The 16,025-nt window shown below is 37.2% G+C and overlaps 1 protein-coding gene across 7 annotated transcripts in view; it reads right to left on the bottom strand.

Moving 5' to 3' along the window:
* The window catches only part of ptprua (protein tyrosine phosphatase receptor type Ua), a 317,746-nt gene that overhangs the window by 67,882 nt on the left and 233,839 nt on the right, over positions 1-16,025 (bottom strand). For all 7 annotated transcript variants that reach the window (XM_051872243.1, XM_051872244.1, XM_051872246.1 and 4 more), the window contains exons 10-13: positions 12,727-12,928; positions 10,454-10,556; positions 9,700-9,997; positions 1,642-1,678 (exon numbers count right to left, since the gene is read on the bottom strand). In XM_051872243.1, coding sequence (XP_051728203.1) covers positions 1,642-1,678; positions 9,700-9,997; positions 10,454-10,556; positions 12,727-12,928 — 640 coding nt within the window. The remainder of the gene's footprint in view (positions 1-1,641; positions 1,679-9,699; positions 9,998-10,453; positions 10,557-12,726; positions 12,929-16,025) is intronic.

Below are 16,025 nucleotides of genomic sequence, written 5' to 3'. Positions count from 1 at the left end.
TAGATTACGTGCCCGGAGCAGCTGCTGTTGCACAGAAGGGTAAGAGTGGTGGCGCTGTTTCAAAAACAAGTGTAAACAAACACCGAAGAAGAGTCAGGAGGAGATTATTATTGGTATCTGAGAACAGATTTATTCTCACATGTTCTTTATACAGAATATCATTTGTATTCATTTTCCACTGAATTATGTGATCACTGTCCCTTTTCTTCCGAGTGCGCGAGTGTTACGATTATATGATGTTATGAGAGCGTGTTTTGGTTCTGTCAGTCATGTAATCATATCTCCTGCTCTTCTCCATATATAAAAAATTAGAGAAACATTTTTCTACAGATGAAATATGAAGGAAAATAGACATATTATTATGATATGTTTTATGTGACTTTTATGCAGCTCATGGTATTTTTATAATAATAAAGGATCTTTATGACAAATGATAAGCAGATTTAGCGTTCAATCCATTATAAAACATATAAAGAATGCATGTCTGCCCATTATTGAATCAAAACCCACTTTAGGTCATAATCAGAGGTTATTACAATAACCCAATGATGTTTAAAGTGCGTTTTGAGCAAAGACATTAATAATCATATACATTTTGAAATGTAGCTTGATGCTAATTGTACCTCTAATTATATTTTAAGATGTATTCTTGTAAGCATTATAGATAGTTTATGTTTCTAATGTAGTACCAAACTTTATTTATCTTAATTTAATGCTGTATATTATGCAGTGGACGATGTTAAAGCCATATACAAGACACATACATGAGGACAAATGCATTGTTGGTCGGCGCCACCTAGCGTGCAGGCGTGAATTAGCAGAAGATGATCAGTCATTTTGCTTTCGGTGTGTGAAAGGTCCATTCTTCCGCGATTCGCCTTGCTTTCGCGTCGCGTTCAGTGTGAAAGGGCCTTTAGCCATGTATTACGGTGCTTCACACGAAGTGCATTATTATATGATGCGTTACTGTTAATGTGAGCTTCCCTGATTAACTTCCCCGAATGAACTTATAAAAATGCATACCTTGAATGCAATGTAAGTAGCTTTGGATAAATAAATAAATAAATAATAATAATAATAATAATAATAATAATAATAATAATAAAGAGGAAATATTAATATACTTTTCATTGTTGAAGTAAATGTATTTATAACCAACATCGCAATGCATCATGAGATTGCCTTATTAGTGCATGGTACTTGAAATGTTCTCTTAGACTAGCCAAACTGAAATATTTTAGAAATTAGCATAATGTTAATGGCTACATTTTGTAAGTGCATCTATGATGCTTAAAAATGTCTGAGTAGGTAGATCACTAGGTTGCAGAAAAGGGCCCGTTTACTCCTTCCTTTTACTTTATCTTATCTGTCAGTCTGTTTATATTATGTTGGCTCACTGTGCCAAACTTGAATGAGAAATGATTATGTAATATTTGAATCATAATACTGGGTGGGATTTTGTCCAACTATCACCGCTTGCGTTTTGAGAGACTGCCATATTAAGGTAACAAATATGCTTTTATCTCTTGCCAAAGTGTGAGTGAGTCCGCAGCAGGGACATTTGGTTAGCATTGATGTATATGCGCTGTCAATAAGACATGCCCTTAAGCGTGTAAACAGTGCAGATAAAGAATGAATTACCTTTACGAGCGATCCGAATGCAGTTGATCCTTGTCTCCTGAGAATAAAACAGAGAGTTGATGTAAGTTATCAGGGCTATTTGAGGGTGAGAGGATAGCGTGTGTGTGATTTATGTGAATATCTGACTAGAAATCCCACGGGCAATCAGGAATAAATTGAAATGCCTACTTTGATGACATTTACCAGCAAATGAATGAGAACATAGGTTGGACATGAAGGCTCAGTCTAAAACTAGCAAGCACAAAGTCAGCATCCTAAATTAAATAAAACATCAAAAGTGACAAATTTGAAATCCTTTACATATTCAGCAACAAACAAACAGCATTTCTCACACAAAACACATGTACTGTCAGACATCTTGGTACCTTATTTAGTCCTAAAAGGTTGATAGTAGTTAACTTAATGGAATATATATATATATATATATGTTTAAAAATGGTTTTCATGGTTATGCAAATGTTAGAGAAAACATTAAAGAGTTAGTTCACCCAAATATTAAAATTCTGTCATCAATTACTCACCCTCATGTCGTTCCACACCCGTAAGACCTTTGTTCATCTTCGGAACATAAATTAAGATATTTTTGACAAAATCCGATGGCTCAGTGAGGCCTCCATTGACAGCAAGATAATTTACACTTTCAATGCCCAGAAAGGTACTAAAGACATATCTAAAACAGTTCATGTGACTACAATGGTTCAACCTTAATGTTAGTGATGAGAATACTTTTTGTGCGCCAAAAAAACTAAATAACGACTTTATTCAACAATATCTAGTGATGGGCAGTTTCAAAACACTGCTTCATGAAGCTTTGAGGCTTTATGAATCTTTTGTTTCAAAATCATTGGTTCGGAGCGTGTATCAAACTGCCAAAATCACGTGATTTCAGTAAATGAGGCTTTGTTACGTCATACTGTAAGTGTTTCGAAACGTTTCGAAATTTCAGTGGTTCACCACTGGGGGGCTGTGATCTCTGTGAACCCATGAATCAAGTCTATAGGTTTTACCTGATCTCTGATCAGTTTTATACATTTTTAGATGTTGTAATTAGACATTAGTTGGCCTATAATAAAAAAACGAATAATAATAGTTAATAGTCTCTTATTGGCCTGTTTAGCTGAGTTATCCATGGAACAAACAAAACAAGCCCTGAAAACTGATAAAAGGCATTTTATACATACACTTGATATTCAATCTTATTATATGATTTATAGATTTTACTTTCAATAAAACATTTGCAATGGGTTTGTAAAAGGTGTTTATTTGCATGAGTTTTTTTTTTTTTTTTTTTTTAGCAAAACACTCTTCTAACCATCATTCAAACCCAGCTGAGAACACTATCCACTCCCCCACACACTTCCTTTTTTGGCAAAACCACATGTACATTATAATTCGTCAACACTTGTCTGACACATGCACGTGACCATGCGTCACCGTGGAGACAGTTGTCGGATTGTTTCGAAGCCTCGACACAATTCGGCTCATTTGCTTCAACTGTTTTAGGGGGCTTTCACACTGGCAGTTTAGTTCGAAACGGGTACAGTAAAGACACTGTTCACATACAGTAAACACAAGTGTTGTTTACTCTGCTGCACATAACAGCACCACATTAATAAAAAACACAATTTATTGACCTGCGTTCTGTTTTCCATCATGCGCCTTGCACGTCTGTGATGACGTAAGATGAACGCAAACGCACCAGGGTTCGATAGAATCAATTTGAGTGTGAAACCAGACCAATGCTGCGGGGGGCACCGGGAACAATCGCTCCCGGGCTTGGACCGCGGCAAACGAGCCCAGTGTGAAAGCCCCCTTAGTGTTTCACGAAGTCTCGCTCTGCCCATCACCAGTTCACACTTCAGAGAGATCATCGCCCCCCACCATTGAAATTTTGAAACGTTTCGAAACACTTATGACATAACAAAGCCTCGTTTACTGAAATCATGTGACTTTGGTAGTTTGATACACGCTTCGAAACAAAAGATTTGTAAAGCTTCGAAGCTTCGTGAAGCAGTGTTTTGAAATTGCCCATCACTAGATATTGTTGAATGAAGTCGTTATTCTTTATTTTTTTTATTTTTTATTTTTTTTGGACGCACAAAAAGTATTATCGTCGCTTCATAATATTAAGGTTGAACCACTGTAGTCACATGAACTGTTTTAAATATGTCTTTAGTACCTTTCTGGGCACTGAAAGTGTAAATGATCTTGTTGTCAATGGAGGCTTCACTGAGCCATCGGATTTTATCAAAAATATCTTAATTTGTGTTCCGAAGATGAACGAAGGTCTTACAGGTGTGGAACGACATGAGGGTGAGTAATTAATGACAGAATTTACATTTTTGGGTGAACTAACCCTTTAAGGGAATGTTTCATTTATTTATTTATTGTAATTTAGCAAAGATTAAAGGGGAAATTACTTTTGAATGTTTTCTGAACATTGTGAAACAATTAGTAAGTAGTAACATTTAAAACAACAACAACAAAAACGTTAGACAAACATTCAAAATGTTTCAGAAAAAATTTCCATGAACAAAGTAAAAACTATAAATAATGTTTTTTTTTTTTTTCTTTCCCCTTTGAGATAAACTTGTCAGGACATTAGGCAAAGTACTGAGAGGAAAGCACAATTTATTTCAATAGATTTTGCCATTAGCATGTTGCTGATCTAATGACACAATATTATAATAATGATAATAAAAACAAAAAATTGGATAAATAGTAATTTTTAAATAGACTGGGCATTTTTATTATACCTTTTCAACATTGAATGATTAGAAGTATATTTTTATAATCAACAATAATTTGCTTGTGTCTGCCATATTGGGTGTTATTTTTTTTCACTGAGTACTCAGCAGTGCATTATGGGAGTACCCTCTCTCTCTCTCTCTCTCTCTCTCTCTCTCTCTCTCTCTCTCTCTCTCTCTCTCTCTCTCTCTTACACACACACACACACACACACACACACACACACACACAAACACACACTCACACACACACATACACGGTGAGCTATAGGGACATATTATCAAATTAAGATTTACAGGTGCAAATGGTGGCTTTATGTGCCAATTATGCAAATTCATCTACCTAGATTGAAGTCAAGACCTTTCTCACCCAAACTGCCAGTAAATTGCCTTTTAAATTGAAAATCAGCTTCGAGTTGCTTTCTCTTCTATTTCACCAGGGCAGATGTGACATATTTGCCACCATATTTTAACATGTCATTAAAACATGTGTTCCGCAGTCCTCGGTCGAGGCAGCACTGAGGGGCAGCGTTGAAATTAATCATTGTCAGATGATAGCTATATGATATGATATGCAGGTCACGCTCAACACTGCTTTACAAGTGACTGTTTAGAGTGGTCATGCCCATCAATTTCCCACAATTCAATATGGTCAATATGGTCAAAATGAAAAAGTGTCTGTCTGTCACACCCACAAATGTGACTGACTCTTATATGTCTGTGGAAATTTGTATGGGAGGGATTAACAGCCACTAAATTAATAATTCACTGAAGAAAATGTCACTGGAGATGTTTAGAGCAAAAGTTGCTGGTGCAATACTAAGCAGGGTCGTTCATAGGACGTTGCTGTGGGGTTCCGAATAGTTTTTAGTGAGCTACTTTTGATGGTTTTGAGTGTTTTGTACAGTTTTCTTGTCTTGAATTCCTCCTTCAATGTAAGTTTATGAAATGCTTGTCCACCGGGCAAAAATCTGATCACTTAGACCTTATATAGCCCGTCCTTTTTCAGCGCCCTTTTCTGTCTTCCGGTTTGTATTTCCACAGCATGAAGGAAAGATCTTATGGATTTGAATATGAATGAACTTCCTGGTCTACTTGTTATGACATCCGCTTCAAACATAACAATGTTCATGATAACTTTCGTTAACTCTACAATAAGTAAATCTACTTCACCAGCTAATTAATCTTCGACAGCGATGCCATAAAATATACAGAGCTACCGCTAAAACAGAAACTCAAACACAAAATTCGAAAGATGGCTGTGTACTTGTTTCTCTGGCACATAAGGTCTATAAGCTGCATAATTTGAGGTCTCACTCAAGTCTGTAGCGCAAATGGTGCGAGTGCGAGGATGAGTTATGTAATGAGGTTTAAAACTTATCAGGGGGATTAAGGAATTGGAGCAACAGTAATACTGAAGCTAGCCTTTCCTACTAATAATTTCTGTTTAATTCTAAAATGTATTTGTCTATTCTAAAACCCAACCCATATGCCTATTGAGCTGCAATAAGCCACTTTAGTCAGAGTAATTACTGTTTAAATTCAGGGCAAGTCTAATAGAGTGAACCTGCACCTAATTATCAGGAATAATTGTCAAAATAATAAGCACCAGCAAAGCCGAGCATTTAGCGTCGCTCATGTTAAAAAGATTTATTTAGGCTGATTGAGATGGAAATGTGTGTGGGTCAGATAAACAATAACCTGAATGAATTTGACTTGTCTTGCGAGAATAAACTCACTTTGAATGGTGAGTGTCATCAGACAGCGTGAGTGGTTGACGCCACTGTTTATGGCCAATTATGTATTCATTACTTCCCATTAGAGGAGGGATTTTCAACACAATCCTATTATTGGATACAATGGCACCTTTGTTTTGTTTGTAATGATGAGCCAGCCAGCCAACATGAGTCAAAAAGAGTGTGTTTGTCTTGTTCTCTAAATCTATAACCCTCCTTTTTTTACTACAGGGACACTACAGAGTCATCTCTGTGACAAGGAGACAGAATACAACTCCATAGGCCTCATTAAAATGACAATTGATGATCAAATGCTTCTCTCTATTGCACTAACAGTGAAAACTTTCATGTACCGCGGTCTGGATCTCTGCATATCACCTCAATATATCAGACCAAAAGCACCACAATGAAATAAGCGGCATCTTAATAGCAGTAAATAGGATGTTATGTTGTGTTCAAATGATTCATGTCCTTAAATAGCTTTCCAAGGTTGCTACGGAAGCAAATTATATCTTCAGTGGTAGTTATTTATTCTCATTAATTATATAAGCATACATAATTTATTACTGTATATAATTTTCGTGTCTGCCTTATATTTCCCAAATCTCCACCCAACATGAAAGTTAACTGAAAATGAGGAATAGGTTATGGTGCATTAAGCAGACTTAAACAAGAACTGATACTGCTGAACTTTTAAAGTCCTTGACCTGGAGGACCACCTTCCAGCAGAGTTTAGCCCTAGCCTTAATTAAACACCCCTAAACCAACTAATCAATGCAGTGGTGTATAGCACAAATTTGTATTTATCTTTATAGTATCTGTGTGCCACACTCTGTGCTTCAGATAAAATGATGTAGAGGTCACAAGAGATGCACTTCTTATTCTCAAGTGGAAACAGCCATACGTCTCAGTTGACCACTTGTGATTGGATCACTGAAACACATCTTAATTCCAGATGGAAACATGGCTTCTATATCACTCGCTTGGTTTCCAGTATTGTATATATTTTGTGTATATCTCCTGAATACTGTGTTCAATATGCAGGAGACTCCTGGATGTTCCAAGAGAGGTGAGATGTCTGAGATAATGTCTCAAATGAGAAAATCAAATGAAAAATGGTCTGATGAGAATACAAGGAAAGAACCATCAGTTTAGTCTCAAAGAGCTGATGAACTTTAGATGTTATGTGTTGCCTTGCAAAGAGTTCAACAGCCGAATAGACATGAATAAGACCTGGTCTGAAAGCACACTAGAGAAGATGACCCATTCAACTGTTAAAGCTCTTTTGAAATGACATAGCTCTACCTTTTTCTTACCCACAGAATGAACTGGCCATGGTCAAAAGGGTATGACACTTATATAAATCAGATCAAATGGATCTTGTCAAAGGGTCAACATCTTGTCAAAGGCTTTAGCATTGCATGTTATTACCTGTAATCAAACTGAAAAAGTGCATTGTTTGCACTGCTGAAAAAGCTGATAAATGGTCAGCCATTGATAGACATTTTTTTGTGATGAATTCATAGGAAATTGGTATCTTCTTGTTGTGGGAATGCAAGCAAAGCAACTGGAAAATGTCAACAAAAGCAATTTCCTGGTGGCTGAAGCTGCTACATCCATGGCAAGGAGCAGAGAAGATGCCTCTGGGGTCAAGTTTAGAACCAAGGTAGTCATATTAAGTTATTTATTTAAGTGACACCAACAGTGGTGACAGCAGTGCTGGGAAAAGTTGATATGTGATGATATGCAAAAAGTCTCAGAATAAACCAGGTGTTATACAGCTTGGGGGACTTTTCTGTTTGTAAGATTCCTACATTTCAACATTTTCCCCCCTTCATTATTGTATCATTATTGCAGTATTGCTGAGGTCAAGGCATTATTTTAGTTTCAGGGCCTCCACGATTTAAAAAAAACAAAAACTTTTTAGTGCAAACACTCCAGTTCCATATTTAAAGAGTAGACCAGAGCCAAACCGTTCCATTCTGGTACGGATATGGTTTCAATGGGGCTGAAAACGGCTGCTCTTTGGAATATAATACAGATGTGTCAGAAGTTGTCTTGGTAACGCAATGGTTTACTGATGATATAAGATGTAAATAGCAACCGTGTTATGGAAGATGATCAGTTATTTATTTTATTTTTATTATTAATTTATATTTACGTCGCTCAAATAGCATGCTTAGCCAGCTACAGAGAAATTGGTAGTCAGGCAACAGACAAGTGCCATACCAGGCTCAAGTGGAAACATATCTAGATCAGTTCCTTACTGTTCTTAGAACCGTTCAGTGGCTCAGATGTGTGCTTAATGTTTTCATTTAGTTTTATTCTGTTTGTAAAGATTTCTGAAGGTCTTCTACTGTTATCCTTAGGTTCTTTCTCTCTTCCAGGATTGTCTTTAGTGTTCTTAAGGCAGGAACACACCAAGCCGACGGTCGGCCGTCTGGCAGTTTTTGTTCGACGGCCGACTAAGTTTTCTCAGCGTGTTCCACACCGTCGGCTGAAGTTGGTCCTCGTCTGCTTTTTTTCGGCCGATTCGACATGTTGAATCGGCGTTGGAGCTCATCTGATCATTCTAATTTGCTGTTCAGCTACTGCCACCTGCTGGTACGGAAAGGCATTTCATCTTATGCAGGCGCAGAAGGGACGTGATACTTGGCCGTTGGCTGTTGAGCGTCGGTTTGGTGTGTCAGGGCAACTTTGGATCCAGACGCTGCCGACGTGAGCCAACCCCGCAGTCTGCATTCGTCGCCACTAGTTTGTCGGCGTCGGCTTGGTGTGTTTCTGCCTTTAGAGTGATTTTTGGATGCCTGCTCCAGGGGAGAGTACCACAAGTCCAGAATTTTCTACATTTGTAGTCAGGCTATCGTATTATGAATTTGTGTATATCCAAGTATTTAGCAATGCTTCAATAGCCCTTTCAAGCTTTGTGCATCTCTGTAATGTGTTTTAACGTCCTGTGAAAGCTTTTGGGATCGAGGCATGGTTCACATTGACATTCTTGAGAAGAACAGATTTGTCAGTACCAGGTATTGTGTGCCTTTATAGGACAAGGCACCTGGGCAACACACATTTTCCCCCTAATCTCCCTAATTGACTCCATATAGCTTTTAAAGAAGTTGCAACACAGAGGTTGACTTAATTTTTCCAGCCTGCCCAATCAATGATCACTCAATGTCTTCAATAAAATTCTGATAAGTACAACTGTTTGTTTGTTATCAGTTAAGTCAGATTTTGTCTTAGATTAGACCACATTTTATGAGTAAGCAATGCAGAAGTAAATATATTTTCAAAGGGATCACAAACGTATTGTTGCGACTACCTTTGATTCTTTTGTAGATTCAATTTTTAAAAGTTTTAACAAAACGTTTATGATTGCTAATACATATGCTAAGATCTGATGGGATGGTCAACAATGTAATATTCAGTGGTAATAGTCTTAAGAGAAGCTGCCTTTTCATGACAGGATATTTGGAATAAACCAGCTTCTCCAAAGTGTTTTTCCCCAATTGCTTTTTCAACATACATACGTACATAAGTTCCTTATGAGCATTTATTGGGCAGATGGGATCACTCACCCCTCTGAAGTTACTGGAGGCCTGGAAGTAGATGAGATAATTCTTGCTAGGGTCAAGAGGTGTGTTCCAGTAGCCGTTGTAGGTGTGGTTGTCTCCCACGGTGAAGGGCGTTGCCTCGGGCAAGCTGCTGGGTGGGAGTTCAGCGGTGTAGTAATGAGGTGGTGCACCACTTGCCCCTCCTCCTCCCCCTAGAGTCTCCCCATGGGAAGAAGGAGCAGGGAAACACTCCATGTGACCCAACTCCCTCCGCCTCACTTGTCTGGAGCTGTCCTCCTCTACCACAACCACATGATACGTGCTGTACAGGAAGATATAACGGTCTTCAAACACTAAACTATACTGGACTGTACCATACTGTATTTGCAGTCCTTGATAAAACCATGGCCTCATGTGCTTAATAAAACAACAGCTAAATAAAACAAAAACAACCTATACCACCATGTAAAAAGGCTCATACAACAGTATATTTGCTACATGATTTTAAAAATTCAAAGCCAAGCAAAAAACTATAGAAAGCATTTTAGCTTGCCATGAAAATAGTTTAGTTTCTGTGCAATTTAGCTCAGAATTCAACTGTTGAGTAGTTACACCATGCTGTGGGTGTGCATTTGTCAGCTATTCCGTCTAGACATCTGGATTATTGTCATTAAACAAGTCTACCAACAGCTTTGTCAACTTCAAATATATATTTTTAGCAAATATTGTGAAAAAAAAAAAAATAATCACATTTGTCAGATTATATTGGGTTTATTACCTAACAGGTGCTCCTCTCCCCAAGGCTGGACGCAGCAGGACTGTTATGGTGCTCTCAGATTCACTCAGTGGAGAGGGGACGTCTTCATAATCAAATGCAGGCGCTATGAGGCGAAAGAAAGAGCAAACAGTATCTGATCTGTCTCAGATGTGAGTAAGAAATCAATTTTTTTGTGCCAGAATAAATGCCGCCTGAGTGACTTGAGATCTGGACCAGTGAACAAATCATTATTTTGTGCTGGTCCGCAAATTCCACTGAATGATTTGACTCTATGATTTGGTTGCAATGTTTCTCAGTTAACAGCTTACTAGAGGGGAATATTATCAGTAAACAAAGACTTAAAATACAGGTTTAGAATGACATAATGGTGAGTAAATAACAACAGAAGTTTCATTTTTGATCTATTTTCTTAAAAAAAAAAAAAAATGACACACTCCCACACACCCAACAACTCAAACACACAAAAATCTTTCAAATTAGTCTTGGCTTTCCACTGACTTAAATCCCTTGCTCCACAGAGATGAAAAAAAATAAAAAATAAATACCCCAGACAGAGCACACCACACAAGGGCTATGAAACACAGTAATGGAGGCGGATGAGAGCGATCCACAGTCCTTTATAAAGTCTCTTGAGGGGTGAGCGCAGAACAGACCTCCTGCTCCCATTCCCGCTTATTATTGGAAGTCAATTAGTGTGCTAGTACAGGGAAACGGGTCAATGTCTCAGCTTTCAGCATACCAAAACAAGCAGAAATTTTAGAGTACAAAAAAGGAGAACCACCATCACAGTGCTAGTGTTAGATCTGTTTCATAAGAAGGCCGTGGGATGTTGCGATTGACATGTTTATTGGATAAAAAACCTCAAAGGAAACACACACAAATAAGAAAAGTTTTGCTCATGCCTACAGCCGCGTTATTGTGTGTAAGGATATTTAAAGGAACAGTTCATGCAAAAATTATATACCCTCAAACCTATTTGACACAAAGCAGGGAAGCTATCATATGACTTCAAAAGACTCGGAATACAGTACCTGAGTTGTGTGGACACCGCAGGTGAATAGGGTTACAATTTTAACTAATAGATCTCGCCATAATTTCCCAGCTGATTTAATCACACTAAGACAGTTGTTTTGTATTACAACTTTGCAAAAAATGTTATGTGTAAATATGTACAGGCAGCATTATCTAATTAAATTTCAAGCTATGTTCAAAATTCTATCATTTTGTTGACATATCAGAGTTAAAGTGGATTTTGGATATCTCTTTTTATCATTCCATAAATCAGAAAATACTGTCAACAGCGAGAAACACACATTTTAGGAATAAAATGCTACACAAACTCCTTTGTAAAAATATAGATAGGAATAAAATCAGAAAGTTTAATGCATTTTAAATGCTACTGATGTGGAGATTTCTGGCTCAGTGCATGAGAAAACAGCTTTTAAGATATGTATTGTAAATGAAATCTACAGACACAAAAAAGATAAAGTGTATATAATAAACTCTTAAATGTCTTTTAGATATTTTCTTTCCACTAGTCTGAAAGAAGACATGTTATGGAAACAAAATAGCCTAAAATCTCAAAATTGACCAGTGCATGAAATAATAATTTTTTTGCCTGTTGTGTCTTGTCTTAATGGTACTTTTTTTGTCTTTTTGGAGCTTGATAGCCTATGGTAATAAATTAGCAGCTTCAAAATGTTTGGAGTGACATTAATTTTTAAGTGAACTATATCTTTAAAGAGGATTGTCCAAATAATGCTCATTGTTTGGTCACAATTAGGAGTTACGACTAATCAGCTTCTCTTTAATTATCTCAAATGCAAAGCCAGGGACTTTCACCACAAGTCTGTAATTTAATTGGTGGGGAAAGAAACTCAAGGAAAAGATTTCTTAAAAGGTTCTACCATTTTCTACCATTTTCCCTTCAGTTTACACTGTTCTCCCCTCAGTTTGTCGACTTAAGCCTGGGTAAACCTTGGTATCAATATTTCTGCTGTTCAGAGAGTCAATCTCGCCAAAAGAGTAGCTTTTGCCTAGCTGAGATTATGTCCAAATGAAGTCCAAATAAAGTCTGAATAAATCCTGAACCAATTAAAAGACCCTTGCAGGCATCTTACATTCATTCCAGCGATAAAACCAAAGCCCATCTAGCTTCTAGTGGAAAACTTATAATTAAGTACTTCAGATGCAGAGAGACACAGCTAAAAGTTGTAGGTTTTCTGACATGGCTCATATCCCAGAATTCCTTGTGGCAATGCATATTTCCTCACCTGAGATATTGGTGGTGATTTCAGTTAGGGCGGTCTGGCCAAAGCCCTTAGCGGTGCGGGCGCGAACAGACACCAGGTATGTGGTGCCAGGGTGAAGCCCGGAGAACATGTGATATGTCTCGTTCTTTAGTTTGGAGACAGTGCGCCGTGGGCCAGGAACGTTGATGCTGGGATCTGACGATTCAATGCTCTGGTAGCTGATCTAAAAATCGAAAACAAAGAGTGAGCCCAGAGGAAATGATGTAATACCTTATGGTGGAGGAACAGTGTTGATGAATCATTGTGATGCAGTCTCATAGTCTGACTTCAGCTACTCCTGTATGCTTCACTTGATCCACAGCAAAACCAGTTCTCTTTTCTTACATTATCTTTTTTTGAAAGCACACTTTAAGCTACAAAGATTGTTTCATACAAGGAATTTTTAGTCAATAAAACAAAATGGTAGCATTTATGAAATGTAGAGGGTATGAGAAAACTCATCAAGTTAAAGCAGGTAATTTCAAGACCTAAACATCTTTGTACAGTCAGACATAATATTTCTATACTCATTTACCCCCGCAGTGAGAACTCGCTGCTCCATTCTCTTTCATGCAAGAGGACTCATGGTGTATATACCATTTAATATATTTCATATAAAATGCAACTCAGCAGGCAGATATGTTTTCATCCAGAGTTTCCAAATGAGTCAAGAAATGATTTTGTAAACTCATGTGGTCCTAATGACAATGATTCAAAGAATAACCTGTTTCTAACTCTGTCTCCATTATATGGTGAAATACTATAATAATGAGAGGACATTTTAACTGCAGTAGACCCACAACTAGATCTATCTTCTCATTAAAAGTCTTAAAAACAACAATTGAGTTCTGTAAAGATTATGCATGTCCATTGTTTCTGATATTTTGTATTGATCCATGGTAGTCTTATCACACAGTGCCATCTACATTTTTCCATTTACATTACATTTTTTTTTTTTTTTTTTTATCTAAACCATCTAAAATCCCTCAATCCCTTGAAAAAAAACATGAATAGGTATTTAAACTAAAATCTTTGGTGGGAGACTTTCAAAGGTTATATAAAATTACTAATGGTTACACAAGCAAGGGACTTAAATTATACCTCTGCATTTTTTTAGATACACACATTGGAAAAAAAATATGCATGAAACCCCCATATTTTAGCACTAGTCAGTCACACCTCAGATTTGAAATTATGGTCTTCATTATAAACTGTTTGAAAAATCTGTTGAAACTGCTCCACTACCGCCCTCACTTTGGAATACTCTTATAACATTAACTTTAAAGTTGGAGGAGCCACCTACAAAGTGTGACTCATTTAACTTGCTTAATTAATGCAAAAATTATTGCAAAAGTACTCACAAGAAAGCTTGAAAAATGTTTACCCTTTCTAGGTACTTCAGAGCAAAGACATTAAGTACTGTGGTTATATTACACATATATTACACATCAAAGGCAGCGGCTGTTTCATTTGTTTCACTGATGCAGAAGTGTTTGAAAGAATTGACAACAACTACTTTGAAGTGTTAAATGAATAACAGAGAAACTTCATTATCCCTCTCAAGATCCATCAGTTTAAAGTGCCCCTATTATGCCTTTTTAAAGGTTCCTAATATTGTTTTGAGAGTCTCCTACAACAGGTTTACATGCATGCAAGGTCAAAAAACACTTTCTTTTTCTCATAATATACATTTAATTTGACCTCAGTTCTCTGTGATTCATAAATGATTCATTAAAAGCAGTTCAAAGAATCAGTCTCTCTAAACCCCTCCTTTCCATGAGCCTACACTGCTCTGATTGGTCACACGGCCCAATCCTTTGTGATTGGTCAACTGCGCACACCGCGCGCCCATTGCCATAACTGAATGACAGCTATCAATTCGCAAGACATTGTATACAATGTATAGACAGAAAAGATAGCATCGATTTTACCGTATCAATTCGAGCCCAAGTCCGACGATGGAATGTCTGAAGTAGTCGATCAACCAGAAACTGATTCACAATCACGACTGGAGTAGGACGTTTCTATATGGTAAGTGTTACCATAGTTTGCGTTATTTATAAGACGTGATAGCAGCGTCACTGTTATACTTAATGTAGGTGTACCTGTGGGAACTGTATCAGAATGCCAAGCGAAGCTGAAAACTTCTAACATAAGATAAACTTTTAGGCCAGATGTGTAGACTTTTTCGTCATAAATATTAACAAAGAAAAAAATGGCTATATCGTTACAATGGGTGTTTACTGTTTACAGAGAGAAAACTTCAACTAGCTAGAGCGAACTAGCATCTCAACATCCCATTACATTCTATTGTAATAATAAAAACGCAGAGAAAAAAAAAAAAAAACTGTTTGTTTTAACGTTATGTGCGAACCGGGCCCACAACTATGTTGTAAACTCCCACGTTAGCCGAGCACAAACGTGAATAGCTGATAATGCATTACACTTTGTGAACAAAAATCGTGCTCCATCCTTGATCATTACTCCAAGTAATAAGACAGACAAGCTGATTAATCGACACATTTTTAGACAACATTGGACCCACATCTGAATAGCAGAACTACAGAAACCTGAGTTAGCAGGAGACATACAGTCTAGGGTGTACGTTATAGAACATAATATGCAAAACTACGAATTTTGAACGATCACTAGAAAATATAAACATCAATTATTAATCATACGTACAGGTTGAGATTCAGAGGAGCAAGCTGGTCCAAATAAACTGGGCATTGATCCATATTTTAAGACGAAGCATTTTGTGAATCCTGCGTTAAACTCCCCGAGGTTTGAGAAGCAGTCGTCAGTAAAATAACGGGAACACAACAAAAGAATGTACTGCTGTGGTATTGTTGAAAAAATAGATTTTCCCTGACCTCTGCGCGCGCAATAAGTGGGCGGGTAATATGTTAATGTTTCGCTGTGACGTCACAACGAAACGGCTTGGGATTCGTTTTACAAATGACTCATTTATTGACTCTTACTTTTGAGATACAATAACTTTATATACGGTGCACTTTCAGATTTAAAACTTTGCAGGATGTTTTCATTCACTTAGAGCTATGTTACACACTACATAAAAGGTAATTTTCAAAAATCCATAATAGGGGCACTTTAAGAAATTATATGCTCCATTTTGCAACTACTTTTATTAAAATGCTGGTGCAGCAAATCAACCACTGAGAAATCATTATCAAATTCGTAAACTGTCCATCAACTAATAGCACAGTGAACATAAAGCTACACATGTCCCTCCCAAACGAGCATTGAGTGTAAGCAGAAGC

This window comes from Ctenopharyngodon idella, chromosome 19 (assembly GCF_019924925.1).
Source record: "Ctenopharyngodon idella isolate HZGC_01 chromosome 19, HZGC01, whole genome shotgun sequence".
NCBI classification, from domain to species: domain Eukaryota; kingdom Metazoa; phylum Chordata; class Actinopteri; order Cypriniformes; family Xenocyprididae; genus Ctenopharyngodon; species Ctenopharyngodon idella.
Note: the sequence above shows the minus strand (reverse complement) of the source record. Positions and strands in the feature narration are given on the sequence as shown.